At 42.5% G+C, this 19,297-nt stretch overlaps 1 protein-coding gene across 1 annotated transcript in view; it reads right to left on the bottom strand.

The window, feature by feature from the left end:
• ZNF76 (zinc finger protein 76) overlaps positions 1 to 19,297 on the bottom strand; it is an 870,184-nt gene that overhangs the window by 152,683 nt on the left and 698,204 nt on the right. Inside the window, exon 13 of the mRNA XM_044076568.1 lies at positions 12,679 to 12,840. Coding sequence (XP_043932503.1) covers positions 12,679 to 12,840 — 162 coding nt within the window. The remainder of the gene's footprint in view (positions 1 to 12,678; positions 12,841 to 19,297) is intronic.

Raw genomic sequence — 19,297 nt, forward strand, 5'->3', positions numbered from 1 at the left:
TGTTCCTCCTTCCCTTTTGGTGTATTTTTCCCCACTGCTTAGGTGTTTCTCCTTCCCTTTTGCTGTATTTTTCCCCACTGCTTAGGTGTTCCTCCTTCCCTTTTGCTGTATTTTTTCACCACTGCTTAGGTGTTCCTCCTTCCCTTTTGCTGTATTTTTGCCCCACTGCTTAGGTGTTCCTCCTTCCCTTTTGCTGTATTTTTGCCCCACTGCTTAAGTGTTCCTCCTTCCCTTTTGCTGTTATTTTTTTGCCCCCTATGGCTCCCCGTAGGAAAAGTTCATTTGTTTTCTTGCTCCTGTAGCAGTTTTGTAACAGTAGCAATGATGCAGTTTACAAACTTTTTAGCTTAGGTGCATAATTTTCCATATCCAGGCTGATCTAGTGGCTGCATTAAGCAGTGGGTTTGTAAAATGTGTTCTTCCATGTGACTCTATACAGTTGTGGAAAATTTGTAGCATCTGTAAAAGATGATAAATCCTCTTATTGTTAACTGATGATTGTAAGTATATATGCTGTACTGCATTCCTTAGTGATAGCACTGTTTGAACTTGTGGATGTGATTTATATCAAGGGACAGGACTCTGTAATAGGAGAGGCTGAAAAAACTCCATGAAGATATTATCCAAAGGATGTGATGTTTGTTAAGCAAAATGCCTGGTAGATTTATTAGATCAGCTATGGGTTCCATAAACTAAACAGAGCACGACATTTCTGCATTTGAGAAATTTACAGGGATGATTGAGATGAAATGTAACCAAGACCATGGGATAGTTGGGATGAAATGTGTCCAGGACTATCATATACCAGATTTTGTACTATCTCAAATTGCCTCCGCAAGGGATGGAATTTTTTTGCCCCATTTAAATGCAGTTTAGGAGGTTTTTAAAATCTGTCCATTTCTGGATCCTGTTTGTATCCAAGACCTCCCTCTAATTCTGACAGGTGTAAAAACATGCAGTGCTTTATATGTGCAAGCCCAGTTTCCCTGCTTCACTGTGTGTATGAAGCACTTTTCATAACAAAGAGTGGAGTGCGAGTCTTGGGACATAGTTGGGGATCACACTCCTTCTGTGCCACTGAGTACATGAAAACCACACCCTGTGCCATGCCCCATTCACTCTTCCTTTTCCACCAGTGCTGGGGCCACTGATCCAAACCCTCGATGTCCCTACACTCAACTGTACTGTGGAGCCAGACTAACAGTTATAGAATCTTTTGAGGTTTCAGCACCATTAGATAGATTATTTAGTTAGGGGGTGGTTTGATGTTTGAAATATTTCAAGAAAATTAAAAAAACAATTTCTGCTTGTTAGTCTAGCACTGGGTAGTCTTTCTCCTGATGTTTTTACATATTCCTAAGGCTTCAACCTCTAGTAGTAAATAATTTCATAGAGCTAGTTCAGAACCAGATTTCTGGAAACAGTTGTTTATGGGACAAGATGCACAGTTCTGACATGTTGCATGTAACATAAGTTGTGGTGGAGGCAGTGGCAAGGTGCTGATCAGTTTTATTAGGCACACAGTTTGTCTGATGTTGATTCCTGGGTTTGTTCATGCTATTTATGAATTTCTCCAACATTGTTGAGTTACTTAGGTAAATTATTGGTTATGCTAAGAAGTACATGGTTTATCTTCCCATGTCATCCTATTTACTTTTTTCTACCTATGGTTTAGCAGGTTGTATATGAAAGGTTCTGAGGTATTACCAAGTTGAATATACTAAGGAGCAAGCTATTTCTGTGTCCAACTATATTTAGGTAGGCAGAAAAGGCAATTTCATGGGAATGTTGTTGCGGTGAAGACATTTACTGTTAGTTTTATTTCTGCATTTATTTGTTTTCATTAGGACATTAGGGTTTCCTGGTTTATGCTCTCTTGGGGAATCATAATGTCTTCATGGGAGATGATAATGGTTCCAAGCTTGCAATGGTCTCTAATTTTGATCTATCAGAGGATAATGTTCTATTTGACAGCACAAAATTAGATGCCAAATAGAAGTATACCACTGTGAAAAGAAAATATTTTGCATGGTTTGATGGATTAAGATGCTGCAAAAAAAAGAGGGGGGGGTATATAGACTGATGCTGTATAACAATAAAGAAGCCTACCTAATGTGATGTAAAAGCATATCCAGTTGGAAATTGTATTGTCCTGAGTGCTGGCTGTGTTATGTGTAATAATACAGATTCGCTGGCATAATGGTGGCATGGTGCCACAAAACCTGTTCTGTGTCCCAGTCTACTATTTATTAGAATATGTTAATTAGTACAAATATGGCATAGACAGCCCAGTATGAGGGTGTTAGGTTAGACCCTAATATTCTCCAGGGTGCTTAGTAAGTGGAGTGTGAGTCTTGGGACATGGTTTGTGAGCTATAGCAGGCTATAGAAGGCTATGACCTGAATCACTGTCTTACTCTGTGTTAGCTGCACCTTAAGTATTTCTGATGGGTTATGGTGGGCTACCAGCCTGGAGGTGTGTGCATCTTTATGAATATGGACACACCACCACCTTTGGAGCTACAGTCCAAGTTCTTGGGCCGAAAGATGTGGAATGAGTTATAGCCTGGTTGTACAGGGGTGCATTCTGCTGCCTTGAACCAGGGTTATGGTGGGCTACCAGCCTGGAGGTGTGTGCATCTTTATGAATATGGACACACCACCACCTTTGGAGCTACAGTCCAAGTTCTTGGGCCGAAAGGTGTGGAATGAGTTATAGCCTGATTGTACAGGGGTGCATTCTGCTGCCTTGAACCAAATCTCTGTTACAACACAAATGTCGATGTTCTCCATTTTAAGGAGTGCTTCGAGTGAGTGCATTTTGAGATTTAGACTTCTAGCATTGAGCAGCATGACCCTCAGATTGCATTTATTTGTAACCCTGGAAATCAAACCAGAATGTGGAAATACACTTGCAGCCATTTCCCATAGATGATATTGTGGTGTTTCTGTGACTGTATTCGAACATGTAAATTATGTTGTGTGTGCTCCCATGGTTTTAGCTTGGAATCCACTTTTGTAATTGCTTTGCCACAGCTGGACTGCAGGCCTCTGGTGTTTGTGGCAGTCCTCAACCTTCCTGAAGAGAGACTGCATTTCTGCCCCACAGCAATCTGCATAGAACATTGTTGTTACAAATGTCAGAAACACGCAAGTCTTATTCCCAGGTACATTGCACACACACATCTGGTACTGCACTCCTGACTTTTGATTACAAGAGGCTGATAGAGTAGCAAAATTATAGAGATCTAACCTTTTCCTCATCAGAACTCCTGCCCTCATTTGACTGTGGAGTTGAACCCAAAGAAAAGGGACCCTTTCTCAGAGGAGTCCTTGGACTTGGTAGAGGAGGATCTGGCTTACTCAGATTAGATTCTCTGCCCTTTAAAATGACACAGACAGCAGTAGCTCTCTCTGAGCTCCCCATCTGAAGACATTCTCTTTGGGGGGAAACCAATTAACATGCTGTTGGAGCATTTTTTATAGGGGATGCCCAAAAGATGTTCTGGGAATCACTGGAAAGGGAGCAGCCAAAACCCCAAGCTGTCCCATCTCAGAATCACGTCTGAGGATACTTTTGATGATGCCATCTTAGAACATGACATGCTGCACTAGCAAAACCTGTCAGATTTTATAGTGCTGCAAGACCAGTATCAACTTCTGAACCATGTAGCACACCTAGCAGTAACTCTTTAGGGGATTCCAAAAGGGTCCAAGTTTAATCCAGGTGGCAAAAAGATGGATACCTTTGGCATGCATTTTGTCCAGGCTGTTGACTACAGATGCACTTATCACTTTTCAGCCTTTCGCCCATTAACAGTTGAATTTGTGAGAATTAGTTTCCCTGGACAGGAGTATTTCTGTATTCCACAATTATGAGAGGGCTGTTTTTATTTATGAGATTCTCCCCTGTTTGGGTAGTTTTCTCCTCATCCATGCTCATTACAGTTGAATGATTTAATGTTTGATTTCCTACTCAGTTACAGTCTTCAAAATTCCTGACTGCCTTTTATTTTGTGAGCAGTCTGTGTTAACATAACAGCTGCACGAGGTAATATAATGAATGCCTATGTTATGTGCAGCAATTATCACCTGTGTCTGAGCATGCATAAAGTACAGTTGTGTACCTACCATAAATGTAGATGTTAGAGTGTATTCACTGTTGCAGTCATTACTGTTGGGTTATCCTGCTGACAGGCTACCCGCAGTCGGCCTGAATTCCAAAGTCTAGGTCCGGTGTCGGTTGCTGTCACCTCCTCCCTGACATCAGTGCACCAGGGGTATAAAAAATGCAGCCGACGCCATTTTCTTCAGTTTTTCTTGCCCCAGATGTCAGGTGCCCCCAAATAGGAAGGCTGAAAGGTATGCCAATAAAGCATGCATGCACAAAAATAAACATTTCCTTCATCTACAAGCAAATACACCACCTAGGTTGTATAGAATAGAGAAGTACAGATATGTCCCAGCAAAGAAATGAGGGATGGTGGGTGGGTAACCTGGACTGCAACAGTGAATACACTCGAACATCTACATTTATGGTAGGTACACAACCGTACTATGTTCATCGTGTTTCACTGTTGCAGTCATTACTCTTGGGTTGAATCCCAAAGCTGAGGATGGGTGGCTGGACTAAATAGGGTTAGGAGAGGCTATGAGGCCCTGCAGAACTGCAGTGGTGAAGCCTGCTCTAGATTTAGAGTAAAGAGGTAAGTGGTAGTGCTTTGTAAAAGTGTGCACTGAACTCCAAGTTGCAGCCTCTAAGATGTCTTTGGTTGGAACTCCTCTGAGGAAAGCTGCTGAAGTGGCTGCAGCTCTGTTAGAATGAGGCCTAATGCCCTTAGGCACAGATTTGCCATGCTGAGAATAGCAGAAACAGATGCAATGGCCTATCCATTTAGATATAGTCTGTTTTGAGATAGCCTTTCCTTGTGACCCTGAAGCATATGACACTAAAAGTTGCTCAGTCTTCCTGAAAATTTTAGTTGTGTTCAAGTAGAAGCGTAGCTGTCTGTGCATGTCCAAAGAATGCAGAATTTTCTCACCCTTGTTCTGTGGGTTTGGATAAAAGGTAGGCAAGTGAATGGTTTGGTTGAGGGCCACACTGGACACCACCTTAGGCATAAATGTTGGGTTTGTCCTTAGAGAAACCCTGTCTAGATGAAAAATGATAAAAGGTTCCACAGCCTTGAGTGCTTGTAACTCCGAGACTCGTCTTGCAGAGGTTATTGCTAGGAGCAGAGCTGTTTTCCAGGATAAGAATTTTATATCCGCTGTTGAAGGTGGCTCAAAAGGAGGCAGAGTGAGTTTTTCCAAGACATAATTGAGGTCCCATGCGAGAATTGGTGCCCTCCTTGGAGGCCTGATGTTTTTGGCCCCTCTGAGGTACTGCCTTATTAAAGGATGAGAAAAGATAGGTGGTTCCGTATTGTAATGGGCTGAAATGGCAGAGGCATGAACCTTAATTGATGAGAAAGAAAGGCCTTTGTCCAGGATCTCAGTGAGGTATTGTAAAATCTGAGGGATATCTGGTACATACATGTCAATGCCGTGTTCCTGGTTCCAAGCACAGAATCTCTTCCATTTTTCTGCATAAGATTTTCTGGTACTGGGCCTCCTGGCCTCCAATATAACATCCATAACAGCTTTAGAAAGAGGATTGTTCTGAATGGCTACAGTATCCGCCATGCTGCCAGATTTAAGGTCCCGAGTTGGCTGTGCAGGATCTGATTGTTTTGTTGGGTCAGCAAGTGAGAAGTTTGAGGCAATATCCATGCTGGACCTTGAGACAAGCTCTTTAGGATTGGGTACCAGTGCTGGTGTGGCCAGTCTGGTGCAATCAGTACCATTTTTGGCTTCTCTTGTCTGACCTTTAGGAGTACCCTGGGAAGGAGAGGCAGTGGAGGGAAGGCATATACTGTTTGATTTTTCCAGCTGAAGGACAGGGCGTCTACATTCCATGCTTGCTTGTGATAAATCCGTGTGCAAAATCTCTGTAATTGGCAGTTGTGAGGGGAGGCAAATAGATCTATGTCTGGGCGTCCCCATTTCCTTGTTATCATGCTGAAGACTTGTGGATCCAGTTTCCACTCATGGGGATCCATGAGGTTTTTGCTTAGTTCGTCTGCCAGAGTATTTGTTTTTCCTGGCAGGAATTGTGCTTGCAGGTGAACTTGATAAGTCAATTCTGTGTCCCATAAGGTCATTGCTTGTCTGCAGAGGGGATAGGAATGTGTACCTCCCTGCTTGTTTATGTACCACATGACCGTAGTATTGTCTGTCTTTATCAGTAGCTGTCCTGGATGAAGTAAATCCTTGAAAACTGTCAGGGCATTCTGAACAGCTAGCATCTCTTTTTGATTGATGTGAAGATGCATCTGGCTTGCAGGCCATGTGCCCTGAATACATTTTCCTGCCATATGGGCCCCCCAGGCATAATCTGATGCATCCGTTGTCAGTGTCTGTCTGGCTGTGGGTAAAGTGAATGGCAGACCCTTGTTGTGGTGACAGGCCTCTGCCCACCATCGAAACTCCTGTTGCAGGCAGGGAATGAGGGTAATTACTGTCTCCAGGCTGTGGCAATGCTGAGTCCAAACACTTTTTAGATACCATTGTAGTTTCCTCATATGCAGTCTGGTATATGGAATTAGTAGAATGCAGGATGCCATGAAACCCAAGGCCTGCAGGATTTTCCTTGCAGATAACTGGGTTTTTGTTGCGAAATTTTTGAAGTAATAAGTCAGTTGCTTTTGTTTGTCTGGCGTGAGATAAGCCATCTGGGCAGTTGTATTTAAGCTTGCACCCACGAATATTATCTCTTGAGAGGGTACTAGTCTTGATTTATTTTCGTTTACTGTGTACCCTAGGCAAATTAGTAATCTTTTCACAAACGCCAGGTGCTGTACAAGAATGTCTTTGTTCTCTGCTTGAATAAGGCAGTCGTCCAAGTAGGGGTATATTTGAATTCCTCTTTGTCTGCAGAATACAATTACTGGTGCCAGGCATCTTGTGAAGACCCTGGGCGCAGTAGATAAGCCAAGTGGCAGTGCAGAGGATTGGTAATGCATTGATCCAGCTATGAATCTGAGGTATCTTCTGCAAGATTGTCTGACTGGGACATGCAGGTATGCCTCTTTTAGGTCCAAAGTTACCAGCCAAGCCTTCTTGCCCAGCATGGGCAGTAGCTGCTGTAGAGTCAACATCTTGAATTTTGGAACCTCAAGAAACGTGTTTAGAATAGACAGGTCCAGTATTGGTCTCCAGGTTTTGTCCTTTCTGGGTACTAAGAAAAGTCTGGAATAAAATCCTTCCCCTGCTCTTATTGTGGTACTAGTTGAATGGCCCTCATGTCCATGAGGGCTAAAATTTGCTTTTGTGCCTCTGCCCATTGATTGTGTGGCAGGTCTGACATACCTTTTGCCCTTGGTAGGGTGTGATAATGGAACTTGTAGCCTTGGGACACTATGTACACGACCCATTTGTCTTGGGTAACCTTTTGCCAATTTGATGAAAAAAGTGCTAGTTTTCCCCCTAAGGGGGCTGCCAAAAAGAAAGTGCTTGGATCTGGCAGAGGAAAGTCATTGTGACTGTTTCCTGTAAAGTTGTGATTTGTCTTCTCCGCTTTTGGAGGTAGGAGCACCCCATTGTTTAGGCCTGTACGAACCTTGGGGCTAAAATCTGCCTCTGGGACGTCTGTATCTGCCTCTTTGTGGTTTGTCTGACACTGGAAAGGACCAATTTTTAGAAGGCCAGTTCCTGCTAAACCTGGGTAGCTGTACCTGTAAGAAATCCTTAACTGTCTGCATGGATTTCGCTTTAGCCTCCATTTTCTTCAACACCTCCTCTGCTTTAGCACCAAACAAAGTATCATGATGTAATGGGGCATCTAATAAGTTTGCTTTAACATGATCAGGCAGATTTTGTTCCTTTAACCAAGCATGCCTTCTAATAATAGAACCTGTAACAGCAGCACTGCAAGGGGCCTCCAGTGAATCATAACTGCATTGCAAAGTATGCTTCCCCACTTGTTCAGCTGCATGCAATAAATCCTGAAATTCCTTGTTGTCTGAACATTCAGTATTTGTCAACATTTTCTGTTTAAGCAGTGACATTAAGTATTGCTGATATTTAAGCATAAGAAATTGACAATTCAAAGCCCTTACAGCCAAGGTAGCAGAAGTGTAAACTTTTTTCCCCCATCTGTCCATTGCCTTAGAATCCCTATCAGAGGGGACAGGGTTTTTTGCAGTGGAAGCCTTGACCCCTTTGGGACCCTGAGATATAGTTTCTGGGTCAGCAGCGGGGTTCTTATATAGAAATTTATGAGAATCCGGGACCCTGTAGTATCTGTCTGGTTTAGCAGGTGCAGGGGGTAAAGAGTCAGGGGACAGGCCGGATTCTGAAAATACATCATCTACAATATCTAGAACAGGTGGAATAGCAAGGGGTCTGTGCTGTGGAAGTAACAGAAAGTCTCTGAGCCTTTTCTTAGATTCAGAGTAATCCTGGCTCTCCCAGTGGAAATGCTCCCTCATGGTATGCAGGGTTTCCCCAAAAGAATAATCCTCAGGAGGAGAGGCTGAAGGAATGGATTCTTCAGCATCAGAGTCCTCATAGGGAGGCATAGAATAATCCTGTTCAGAAGAGGAATCAGAGGAAATAGAAACCTGATCAGAAGAATCATATTCAGTCTCTTGCCTAGGCCTCTTATCAGGAGGGGGATGGGAACCCCTGATCAAAGTAATTAGGTCTTCGGCCATTTTGAGCATCTGTTTTTTAGGCATGGAAGTCTGAGTAGGAGAATGCTGTACTTGTTTCTTTGTCTTTAGAGCTGCTTTAGTCTTTGAAGCTGAAGATGGTGTAACATATAACTGTGTAGGTCTGAAAACACCCTCAGAAGCCGATGCCTGCTCAGTGGCTCTGGACCCATCTGAGGGAATGTTTTCCAAGTGTCCAATACCTTGAGTATACAGAGGCCCAGTCGGCTCCACGTGGGAGTCGGAAGCGGCCTGTGGCTCTGAGGTAGCGGGCGCCAGGGGCTGCGAAAGCGCCTCACTGAGAATCGACGAACTGGCGACTGGCCTAACGGAGGCCTCGTCGTCGGTTTTGGACCTCGGATGCCTATCCTTTTCCTTGTTCTTGCGTTTTTTGTAAACTCCGGTCGTCGGCTGTTCTGACAGCATTATATAATTAAACCTTCGGCCAAAGTAATGAAATGCGAAATCGAACTGACGCTTAATAGTGCGCTGGTTAAATCTAGCACAAAACCGACAACTAGCAACGTTGTGATCAAGGCCTAGGCAAGGAATACAGTAAGAGTGAAAATCCTTATGAGGTATTTGTTTCCCACAAGAAATACAATTGTTAACTTTTTCTGACATCAGTCAGGAGCAAGAAAAAAGTTTCCCCAACGGGGTACTTAGCTTTAATGAAGACTTCAGTTCTGAAATTCGTATTTGAAAATCTCAGGAGTCGACCGACCGGCACTTGCGAACTGCTTTTGCTTCGGGCACCGCGCGGCAAGAAAGACTGAAGAAAATGGCGTCGGCTGCATCTTTTATACCCCTGGCGCACTGACGTCAGGGAGGGAGGTGACAGCAACTGACGCCGGACCTAGACTTTGGAATTCAGGCCGACTGCGGGTAGCCTGCCAGCAGGATAACCCAAGAGTAATGACTGCAACAGTGAAACACGATGAACATCTTTGCACGTCATTATCACAGTGCAGTTACAATACAGCACAGTCATTATCACTTTTCAGGCAAAACTCTCAGCAGCTGTCACTGTTATTCACATAAGAAGTCGTTATCACATTGATGAATGCACAAGCCAGATTTTGTTTTTTCTCCACTTGGAGTCATTGCACCCCCCCAACAGACCAGTTTCTTTCTGTCATTTATACAACTACAAGAAATGTAAGGGATAGATTTTTAATTTTGTTCTTTTTAAATTATAAAGTTACTAGAATAACAGGATTTGTGCTAAACTGTATTGAAGGATATGACTATATATGTTATTATTTAGTGCCTTCCGTCCTCTGATTTGCCAGAAAATCACAGTGTTCACATAAACAGACCAAGATTATGAAGCTCAATCTGGACAGCTGAGACTTCTGACCTTCTCACACATAGCAACACACTCGCCCTCTACTTCAGACATCAAAAGACATGGAAGTTTACATTACATGCACACACCTACTCTCACATTTCTATTTCTTTATGTCCCTTGCCTGATGTCTGTATTGTGTTGAGAGTATAAAATCTGTAATTTTGAGACTATCCTGCACTGTTGTGGTTAAATATTTCCTGTGGTTTTGAACTGTGAATTCATATTGTTGAGTTACTGATTATAGTCTTGTTCTTTTACTATTTATTATTAAATATATTAAATATGTAAACACACCAGGATAACAAAGGAAACCAAAAAAAAAAAAACAATAAACCAAATCAATGCAGTAATCCAATAAAGGCTGTCCCTCCTAAAAAATGATGCAAAGTTATGTCCAACTTCTTTATTCCAAAACAAGTAAAGTGAAGTCCCTTGCCTGTCCTGGGTTCATTAGTGGAGTGGTGGATCCTTGCCTTGCTTTTTTTCTTTTCATGTACCCATTCAGCAGTATGTTGGCTACACCAAGAATGTGTATATTTACAATGATATCCGTCTACATGGTAAAACAACTGGGTCTGAATGTTGTACACATGTACAGATAAAAGTTTGTTTCAGACTTATGTTATGGAAATTATGATTTTTTCATAATTTGGGTAAATAACTTTGCAGGGGAGCATCTAAATGTGCTAAGTAATACCTCATTTTGAAGATAGTATTCATATTTCCAACATGGTAAAAGAACAGGGCCTGTATGTTGTACACATGTACAGATATCAAAGATTGTTTTGGACTTAGGTTATGGAAATTATGATTTTTTTTCATATTTTGGTAAATAACTTTGCAAGGGAACATGTCAGTGTGCCAAGTAATACCTCATTTTGAAGACAGTGTTACTCCTTGCAACATGGTAAAAGCACTGTTTCTATGCACTGTACACATGTACATATATCATAGTTTGTTTAGTATTGTAGGATTATGAAAATTATACATTTCCAATACTTCTCATTATTATGCCCATATCTTTGCAAGGGAGCATGGTGATCACACAAATGATGCATCATTTTGAAGCTGACATTGAGACAGACAACTTGTACACTGATATGTAGCCTCTGTCTGTTACAGGTGATGAGATATTATGCTTTATTTATCAATTATGAGAAATATTATATTAATCATATTTCTGTGAATATCTCCGTAAAGAAGCATCACACAGTAATGGTTAAGATATCATTTTAAAGCTGATATTCATACAAACAAATTAAATACAAATTTTATGGCTCTACATGGTGCATTGACGAGGATATTGTGCTTTGCTTTTCCAAAAAGGTAAAAATATGCACAATATCAGCATTGCTTGCCAAATATTTAATAATGACTTTGATATGCACTATCAGCATTTATACTGTTGGAAAGGTCTGTATCTGCCGAACAACTTTCGCATTTACATTTTTGGCCCAGCTCTTATAGTTAAAAAGTTATGAAATTCTCTTTTCTGAATGTTATTACAAATGGATTTTCTGAAAATGAGCTCAGGCTGCACTGTTGTTCCAATGGTGGAAGTAAGCAAGGCAGCATTTTCTGAGCTGCTCCGGAGTGAATGAGTTAACAGAACAACCTGACTTCAGTGAAAGACCTGGCCCAATGGCACAGAAGGGGAAAAGTCCTGACTGCACCCACGATGACCTGTGTTTGACTAGTAGTAAGGGTAATGTAGGGACCAGGTGGGGAGAATGAGAGTGAGCTGCTAACGCTAGCTTACCCACACACAGAGGGGGGGAGGGGAGGCTACTTAGGGCTTGCTGCAATAGTAGCACTAAACACCTGGCATCTCCATTCTACAAGCAGTATATCTCTTGGTCAGAAAGTTGTACAAATACAAAAGCTGTCATGCACCTCCTGAAGGCAGCCACTCCACAGTTCACAAGGTTGCTGTAGGGTGGTGGGGATTAGGGCACACTTCCGAGCAGGAGTATCATACTGCACCAGTGTCCTTGATTATCTTCACTGGCTCCAGACCTGGGTCAGGTTGCGCCCGGGGGGGGGAACTAAGGTGGGTGGCAGTACACCCATTGAATGAGGATAGGAGCATGTGACAGCTAATGGTCAGCTACAAGTAGTTAGAAGAGAACTAAAGATGACTGGCTGCACACAAGTCCTATTTTGTGGACAGAGACTGCATCACAGGCAGAAGCCTTGGGTGGAAGTATAATGTCACTATGCCTGCACTATTATGACATTTCAGGCACAGTAAACTATTTGTAGCACTCAGAATGATCAGGTACACATGTTACGCAAAGCATAGCAAAGAAAAAATGTGTTTTCAGTTTCCAACCATAATGGTTATTTAAATACTTTCTAAAAAAAAAAAGACGCATTAAAAATACATCACTGCATTTTACACAGGTACAAGACACCAGTGATCAAGGTCACAGCAACTCATGTAACCTATAGTAAAAAAGCAGTAAGCTGATAACTGGCACTCAGAATAATTTCAACTGGCAGTAAAGAAATCTAGGTTTATTTCAATGTACAAAATAACCAATTACAAACAAAGCAATACTTATCTGTACTTACTGGCTGTGTTTCTGTACCATCAGTTGTGACCATAGTCACAGTGTGCGCACCTGAAGTTGTAATGTCACCACTATGGGATGGCATGGCTATGGTGGTACCATTATGGGTCACCATAGTGATGGCTGTTCCCAGTGCCTGCAACTCTTCATGTGACAAACTCACCTGTGATAAAAAAGAGAAGTGTCAGCTTCATGTATAATTAATTATAATGTATCTATCCTTTGCACATTACTATCAATTTAAAACCTCTCCCTACACTCTCAACCTGTCCTTTGTTTACTTGTATACTTCCCAAAATAGCACACGGCCATCTCTGGCTTTATATATATTTGATTCAAAAATATCAATACCAAGTCTTAAGATAATATATTTACATTGGTCACACTGTTATTTACCTACCATCTCAAAATACTATCAAATGTTAACTTAAGCATTAGTTTTTTTCGCTCTCTCTCTTTTTTTTTTTTGAAGAAACATCTTAGATTCATAGGTAGGTACTACACTAGCGGCCCTGGGGCATATATAAGCCCAGCCAAAAAGGTTCCCTGGCTTTCGCCACCCAAGAAAATTTTTGTCCTTTGCTCCTGTGGAGCAGTGCCTCAGAAGTGATCCCTGGGGTGAATTTTCTATTTCCCATCCAGTCATCAAGATTTTTCTTAAAGAGGGCCAATGAGAAGCTTTGCTTGACATCAATGGGTAATTTGTTCCAGAGTATGGGAAGTCTCTGGGACAAAAATCTATCCCTCCAGGATGTTCTGTTTATTGTGGTGACAAGGTTTAGGTCCCTGGAGCATGTGGTTCGGAGAGATTGGGATTTCTTTAAGTGTAGCATGTCCAACAGCTCTTGGTTTGACATAGCTTTGTATGTTAGGCAGAGATCGCCTCTGAGTAGGTGATATGCGACGGAGTAGAGCTGGAGTTTTTTGAGACTGTGCTTATGGCATCTGTTTTCGAGGCCAGTAATCCTCTTAGTGAGGTATTTCTGTGGCCTTTCCAATTGTTGTAGGTGTCTTGTGACATACATGCCAAATGGGGCATTGTACTCTATAATGGGTCTGATGAGGGATGAGTAGAGAGGAACAATGACCTTCTTTTTTTCTAGAGGAGAACCCTTTTGTGATGAGGTAGAAGGATTTCCTGACTACTGTGGCGATGTGGTTATCAAAGGAGAGACTACTGTCCACCTGTGTCCCGAGGTCTCATCACACTTTCGGTGTTTAGTGAGCTACCGCCTATGTGGTAGTTCATGGGTACAGAGTTTTTCCCAAAGGGGATGACAATGCATTTCTTGGTATTGAGCTTGAGGCCATGACTTTGACACCAAGCATCTGCCTCTGTGAGGCCCTTTTGTAGAATGTCCACATCATTAGGTGATTCTATTATGGCTCCCAGTTTGCAGTCATCTGCAAACTTTGTTAGCCAAAGACCTTCTGTGTTGGCCTGCACTTCAGAGAAGTAGATGCCGAAGAGGAGAGGACCCTGGACCAAACCCTGTGGTACTCCACTTGTCACTGGTGTGACGTCGGACTTGGAGTTGGCTACTTTTACTGTGTGGGTTCTGTCAGTGAGCCAGCTGGCCATCCATCTTGTGACATTGGGATTTATGCCCAGTTTAGTGAGTTTATCTACAATTCCAGAGTGGGGGATGGTATCAAAAGCCTTGGCGAGGTCAAGATAGGCTGTGTGCACTACCTTGCCCTCGTCTACGGCTCTGGTGACGGTTTCAAAGAAGTCAATCAGGTTTAGTAGACATGATCTACCTTTTACAAACCCAAACTGTGTGGGATCCAGGGTTTGGGGGTTACCTGTGTCTTTGTTTATAAGCTCCAAGATGATACGTTCCATGGCCTTGCAGACCAGGCTTATCAGGCTAATGGGGCGGTAGATTCCAGGATCCGTGGTGGCACTCCCTTTGTGGAGGATAACCGTCACTGTGCACCATTCAGTAGACAGATAGCCTGAGGCGAGGCTATGATTGAACATGGTACTTAGGTGGGGTGCCAGTTCGTTCTGTAGTTTGTGCAGTACGCAGCCTGGGATGTTGTCCGGTCCCATGGATGCTGTGTTCTTGGCTTTGGAGAGTGCAGTCTTTCCTTGTTCATCTGTTATTACCGGAGCTTTGCATTCTTCCAGTATTAAGATAGGCCCTTTGGAGGGTGAGAGGGGGTAATGTTAGCACGGAACCTGTCTGCCAGGATGTTGGCAATATCGGTTGGTTCTGCAGATTTAGTGCCATTGTGCTATAGCTCAGAGCAGATTGGAGTGTTGCCATTGAGATTTTTGACATAGCTGTAGAATGCTTTGTGGTTGTCTTTGGAATCAGTGGCGATTTTATTTTCATAACTGGCTTTGGAGGTTTTTATGAGGGATCTCAGCTTCTTGCAGAGGCTGAACAGGGAGTTCCTCCAATCTGGGGATTTTACTCTTTTTTTGCAACAGCTTCATCCTTCTGTTGTAGAATTTGTTTATGGCAGGGGACCACTAGATGGGCTTCCTTTTCTTGGAGGATAGCATCTTGGTTCTGTTGGGGATGGCACGATCCATGCACTCGTGTATGTGCTTATACAGTGCATGTGTGTAAGATTCAGCAGTCGTACCTATATTTTTCATCTGCATAGGTGTCGTGAAGTTTGCCACTTCTATCTTAAGAAGCATGAAGTTGGTTCTGGAGTATTTTTTGATGGTGATTTCCATAATGGGGGTGGGGGTGGGATATGGATGTCTGGGGTGATTAGCTTGTGGTCGCATCTGACCAGCGAGGAGTTCACCTCTGGCGTGGAAAGGCCCATCTTATCCATATTGGTAATGGCCAGGTCTAGGGTATTGCTGCCCCTGGTGGGGGTGTGGACAAGCTGATCCAAGGCACTGGAATTTATGAATTCCAGAAAATGTTGAGCAAATGAGTTGGTACACGAGTAGTTTTCCCAGTTGATGGTGGGGTAGTTGAAATCGCCCATAATTAAGGTATTGGGTTGTACCTTAATATTTTCCAGTATCTTAAGAAATGAAGAGTGGGAATCCTGGGGCATGATGGGGGATCTGTAACAAGCTTTACTGAATGATCACTTATGACACAGGTAATCATACATTTATAGAAAAGAAAACAAACCATAATGACATATTTTCAATTACAAATATATATCACATATAATCTGTTATACAGAATATTACATAGCTTATTTAATTCCTGCCTTCCCTTAAACCTCAATCTTCCACCAAAATGTTATTCTGCCATGTATTGTTCCCACAATTTCATTTTTTTCTATGTAATTTGCTCCTACCCTTTTTGAAAGCTCCCGCTTCCAGTTCTTTTATCTGTGTTACTATATTCACTACTTCTAGTACGGTTGGTTTAGACTTTGATTTTCATTTTCTAGTAATTGCTTTTTTGACAGCCACCAGAATTAAACTCAGCAAGGCCTTACCATGTCTAGGCAATTCTGGTTCTGTATCACAGCTCAAAAAAATCATTTAGGTTCATAGGTGTGTGCTAGGCTAATGGCCCTGGAGCCTTTACAAGCCTAGCACATAGAAGTGCCCTGGCATCGTGCCACCCAACGTTAGTTCCCAGTGCCTCTATCAAGTACAGCCACTGGAGTGATCCCCATGGTGAATTTCTATTACCCATCCACTCATCAAGATTTCTCTTGAAGAGGGACAGCGAGGTGCTTTGCTTGACATGTATGGGAAGTCTATTCCAGAGCATGGGCAGTCTCTGGGTGAGGAACCTGTTGCTCCAGCATGTTCGTTGATTGTGGTAATGAGGTTGAGGTCTCTGGAGTGTGTGGTGCAGAGGGATTGGGATTTCTTCAGATGTAGCATTTCTAACAGAGCTGGGTCAGACATGGCTTTGTAAGTCAGGCAGAGATCGCCTCTAAGTAGGTGATATGAGTCTTTTGAGTCTGTCCGTGTTGGACATGTGTTTAATGCCTAGGATCCTATATGTGAGGTACTTCTGTGGCCTCTCCAGCTGTTGCAGGTGTGTAGTGAGGCACATGCCAAATGGGCATTATACTCGATTACTGGTCTAATGAGGGAAGAGTATAGTCTTTCTTCCTGGATGCAAAACCCTTGGTAATGAGATGTGCCATACAGAAGGACAATGGCACACAGTGGCAATATGGTGGTCGAAGGAGAGTTTGCTGTCAACCTCATTTCTTTAATTACACCAACTTGTTCACCTAGTGTTTCAGACAGAGTAGTCTGCATGGAATTTTTAAAGTCTGCCAACTCATTACACTCCCAAAAAATATTTTCCCAATTAACTCTAATTCCCCATCAGACCTCCAACATTTGGTATCTACCCAAGGAAAATTTCTTTGGAATCTGCTTGGGATATAAAATTAGCTGTGTTTAGGATAAACCATTTTTTTCTTTTTCTTACCGTTAAGCATCTATTTGCAAGGCCACCAGTTATTGGAGAGCCAACATTCTGCCTCTCAGTAGTCATCTTGGGATTAGTGCTTCTGTTTTCTCCTGGTGAGAGGAGTGCAGTGACATTATTTCCTGGAGACTGCTGATCACCAGAAAGCATAAAAATTGCTTTATAGGTGACAGCTTGGAATATGTGCTTATATTCTGATCCTGGTGAGAGTAGGAGCAGAGTGCATCGATTCCTGACTCTGGTTGGAGAGTGAGTGTCTGTGCTTAACGTACCTGATTGGTCTGGTTGCTATTTGAGGCATCTACCAGAAAAAGGTTACAAGCCTACAGAAACTTGCATCATCTGGGACAAGACTGTGGATCACAAAACAGGCTGTGGTCTGCTTCTCTTCTTGGGACTGGAGCTAACATTTCGCTTCTGGTGAGAGAAGAAGCAAAGGAGTACAGAGTGAAGCTGTGGCGAGACCAGCATTAGTAGTAGCCATTCATGCGACTCCCCTCTTTTCATCATTCATGACACGCAAATTCTTTATTTTCATAAAGTACTGCCGGATTGCTTTCTAACTTCAGAATATCTGTCTAAATTCTTCATCCTTAAATTTTCAAGGTCTACATATTAGTTTCCCCTCAAGTGTTTGGCAGTGCTCTGTACAGACTCAGACACCTTGAGTGACATTTTACCAGTAAAAGCACAATTGAAATTTCTCCAATATCTAGCTGCACACAGGACAACTAGCTTGCAATGACAAGCACTGTCCACATAGTTGCAAACCGGATACTCCTGACAGTAATTGATATTCTCACTCCAACAGTCTAATCAATAAAAAAGGGTCTGTTGCCGTAGATATGAACTTCCCTACCGTCTCTGTTACCAGCTTGGTGGATATGGGCATCCTGAGGCAATGTAGAAATTGTCTCATGTTTACTGACAACCAGTTAATTCTCAAACAAACTGATATGGTATGTGAGAGATGTACTTATACAACATCACTGGAGGCAAAGTTCTCACATAAAACTACTCCTAATGTCAATAAGGTTGTCAGTAGTACACATGCTGCACACCCATCACGCACAATTCAAAGCAGACATATAGATCCACATATACTAAGGCACTTACATGTAACCTTTCTAAACCAGAAAGACTTCCTAGACAAAGTACACATAAGAAATACCCTCAGCAGTCCCAAACTCACTCTTTCAAAACAACACCCACATTAACACAGAGCTACATCTCATGGAGCCTCTGCCTCTAAGCCCATAATGCAAGTCACCACACAATCCAACATTCTAGTCATTGGAGACTCCATTGTGAGAGACTGTTGTCCCTCTCACCAGGGTGAATAAGGAGAAAGTTAAGGTCAGTTTCTTATCAGGGGCTAGGATCCTCCACATTACACATACACTTGGGTCAAACAATTACCAATATGACTCAGTCATAATCCAAGTGGGAGTAAATGACCCGAGATGTACCTCCCTAGACTATATGAAGAGAGACATCATAGAGCTTTCAGAATATGTGTCTCAGGCTGGTATGAGCCTAGCATTGAGCAGCATTTTACCTTCTCCAAGGATGAAGCCACAGTATGAACAAAAGATGATTGACTCTAATAATTGGCTTAGTTTCGGTGTCATTCTAAGGAGGTGCAATATTTGTCAGCATGGAAGGAGATGGTCAACAGACCACCCTGCTTTGCCAGGGATGGTCTGCACCTCTCCCCTCTAGGCTTTTGAATATTAGCTAAAACACTGTCTTTTCCCATAGTGCCTTTTTTAGGCAATGCCTAACTGAAAGTACTTCCAACATAGCAAATCAAAGCCAAGAAAATCTAAAGGTATTACTGCTCAATGCTAGGAGCCTTAACAAAAATCTCCACTCCCTGGAAGCTCTTTACCCTAGAGAATGCTGATGTCTGTGTGGTCTCATAGACATGGTTTAAATCCACAGACAACACACCAACAGTGCCACACCACACCACATATTTAAACTTATTAGGAACACTAACTATCCAACCCAATACCATATTCATGGGTGACTTTAATTACCCCACTATTAACTGGGAATCATATACGACATCAAAAGTACATGCACAGAGATTCCTGGATTTTGTAAACACAAACTCCCTGGACCAGATAGTCAATACACCAACCAGGGGTGCAACCATACTGGATCCGGTCCTCACTAATATGGGAGAGTGCTGCACAGCCCCTACTGTAATGCCTTCCCTGGTAAGGTCAG

The sequence above is a fragment of the Protopterus annectens genome, chromosome 7.part0, assembly GCF_019279795.1.
Source record: "Protopterus annectens isolate FY-2018-M chromosome 7.part0, PAN1.0, whole genome shotgun sequence".
Lineage (NCBI taxonomy): Eukaryota > Metazoa > Chordata > Ceratodontiformes > Protopteridae > Protopterus > Protopterus annectens.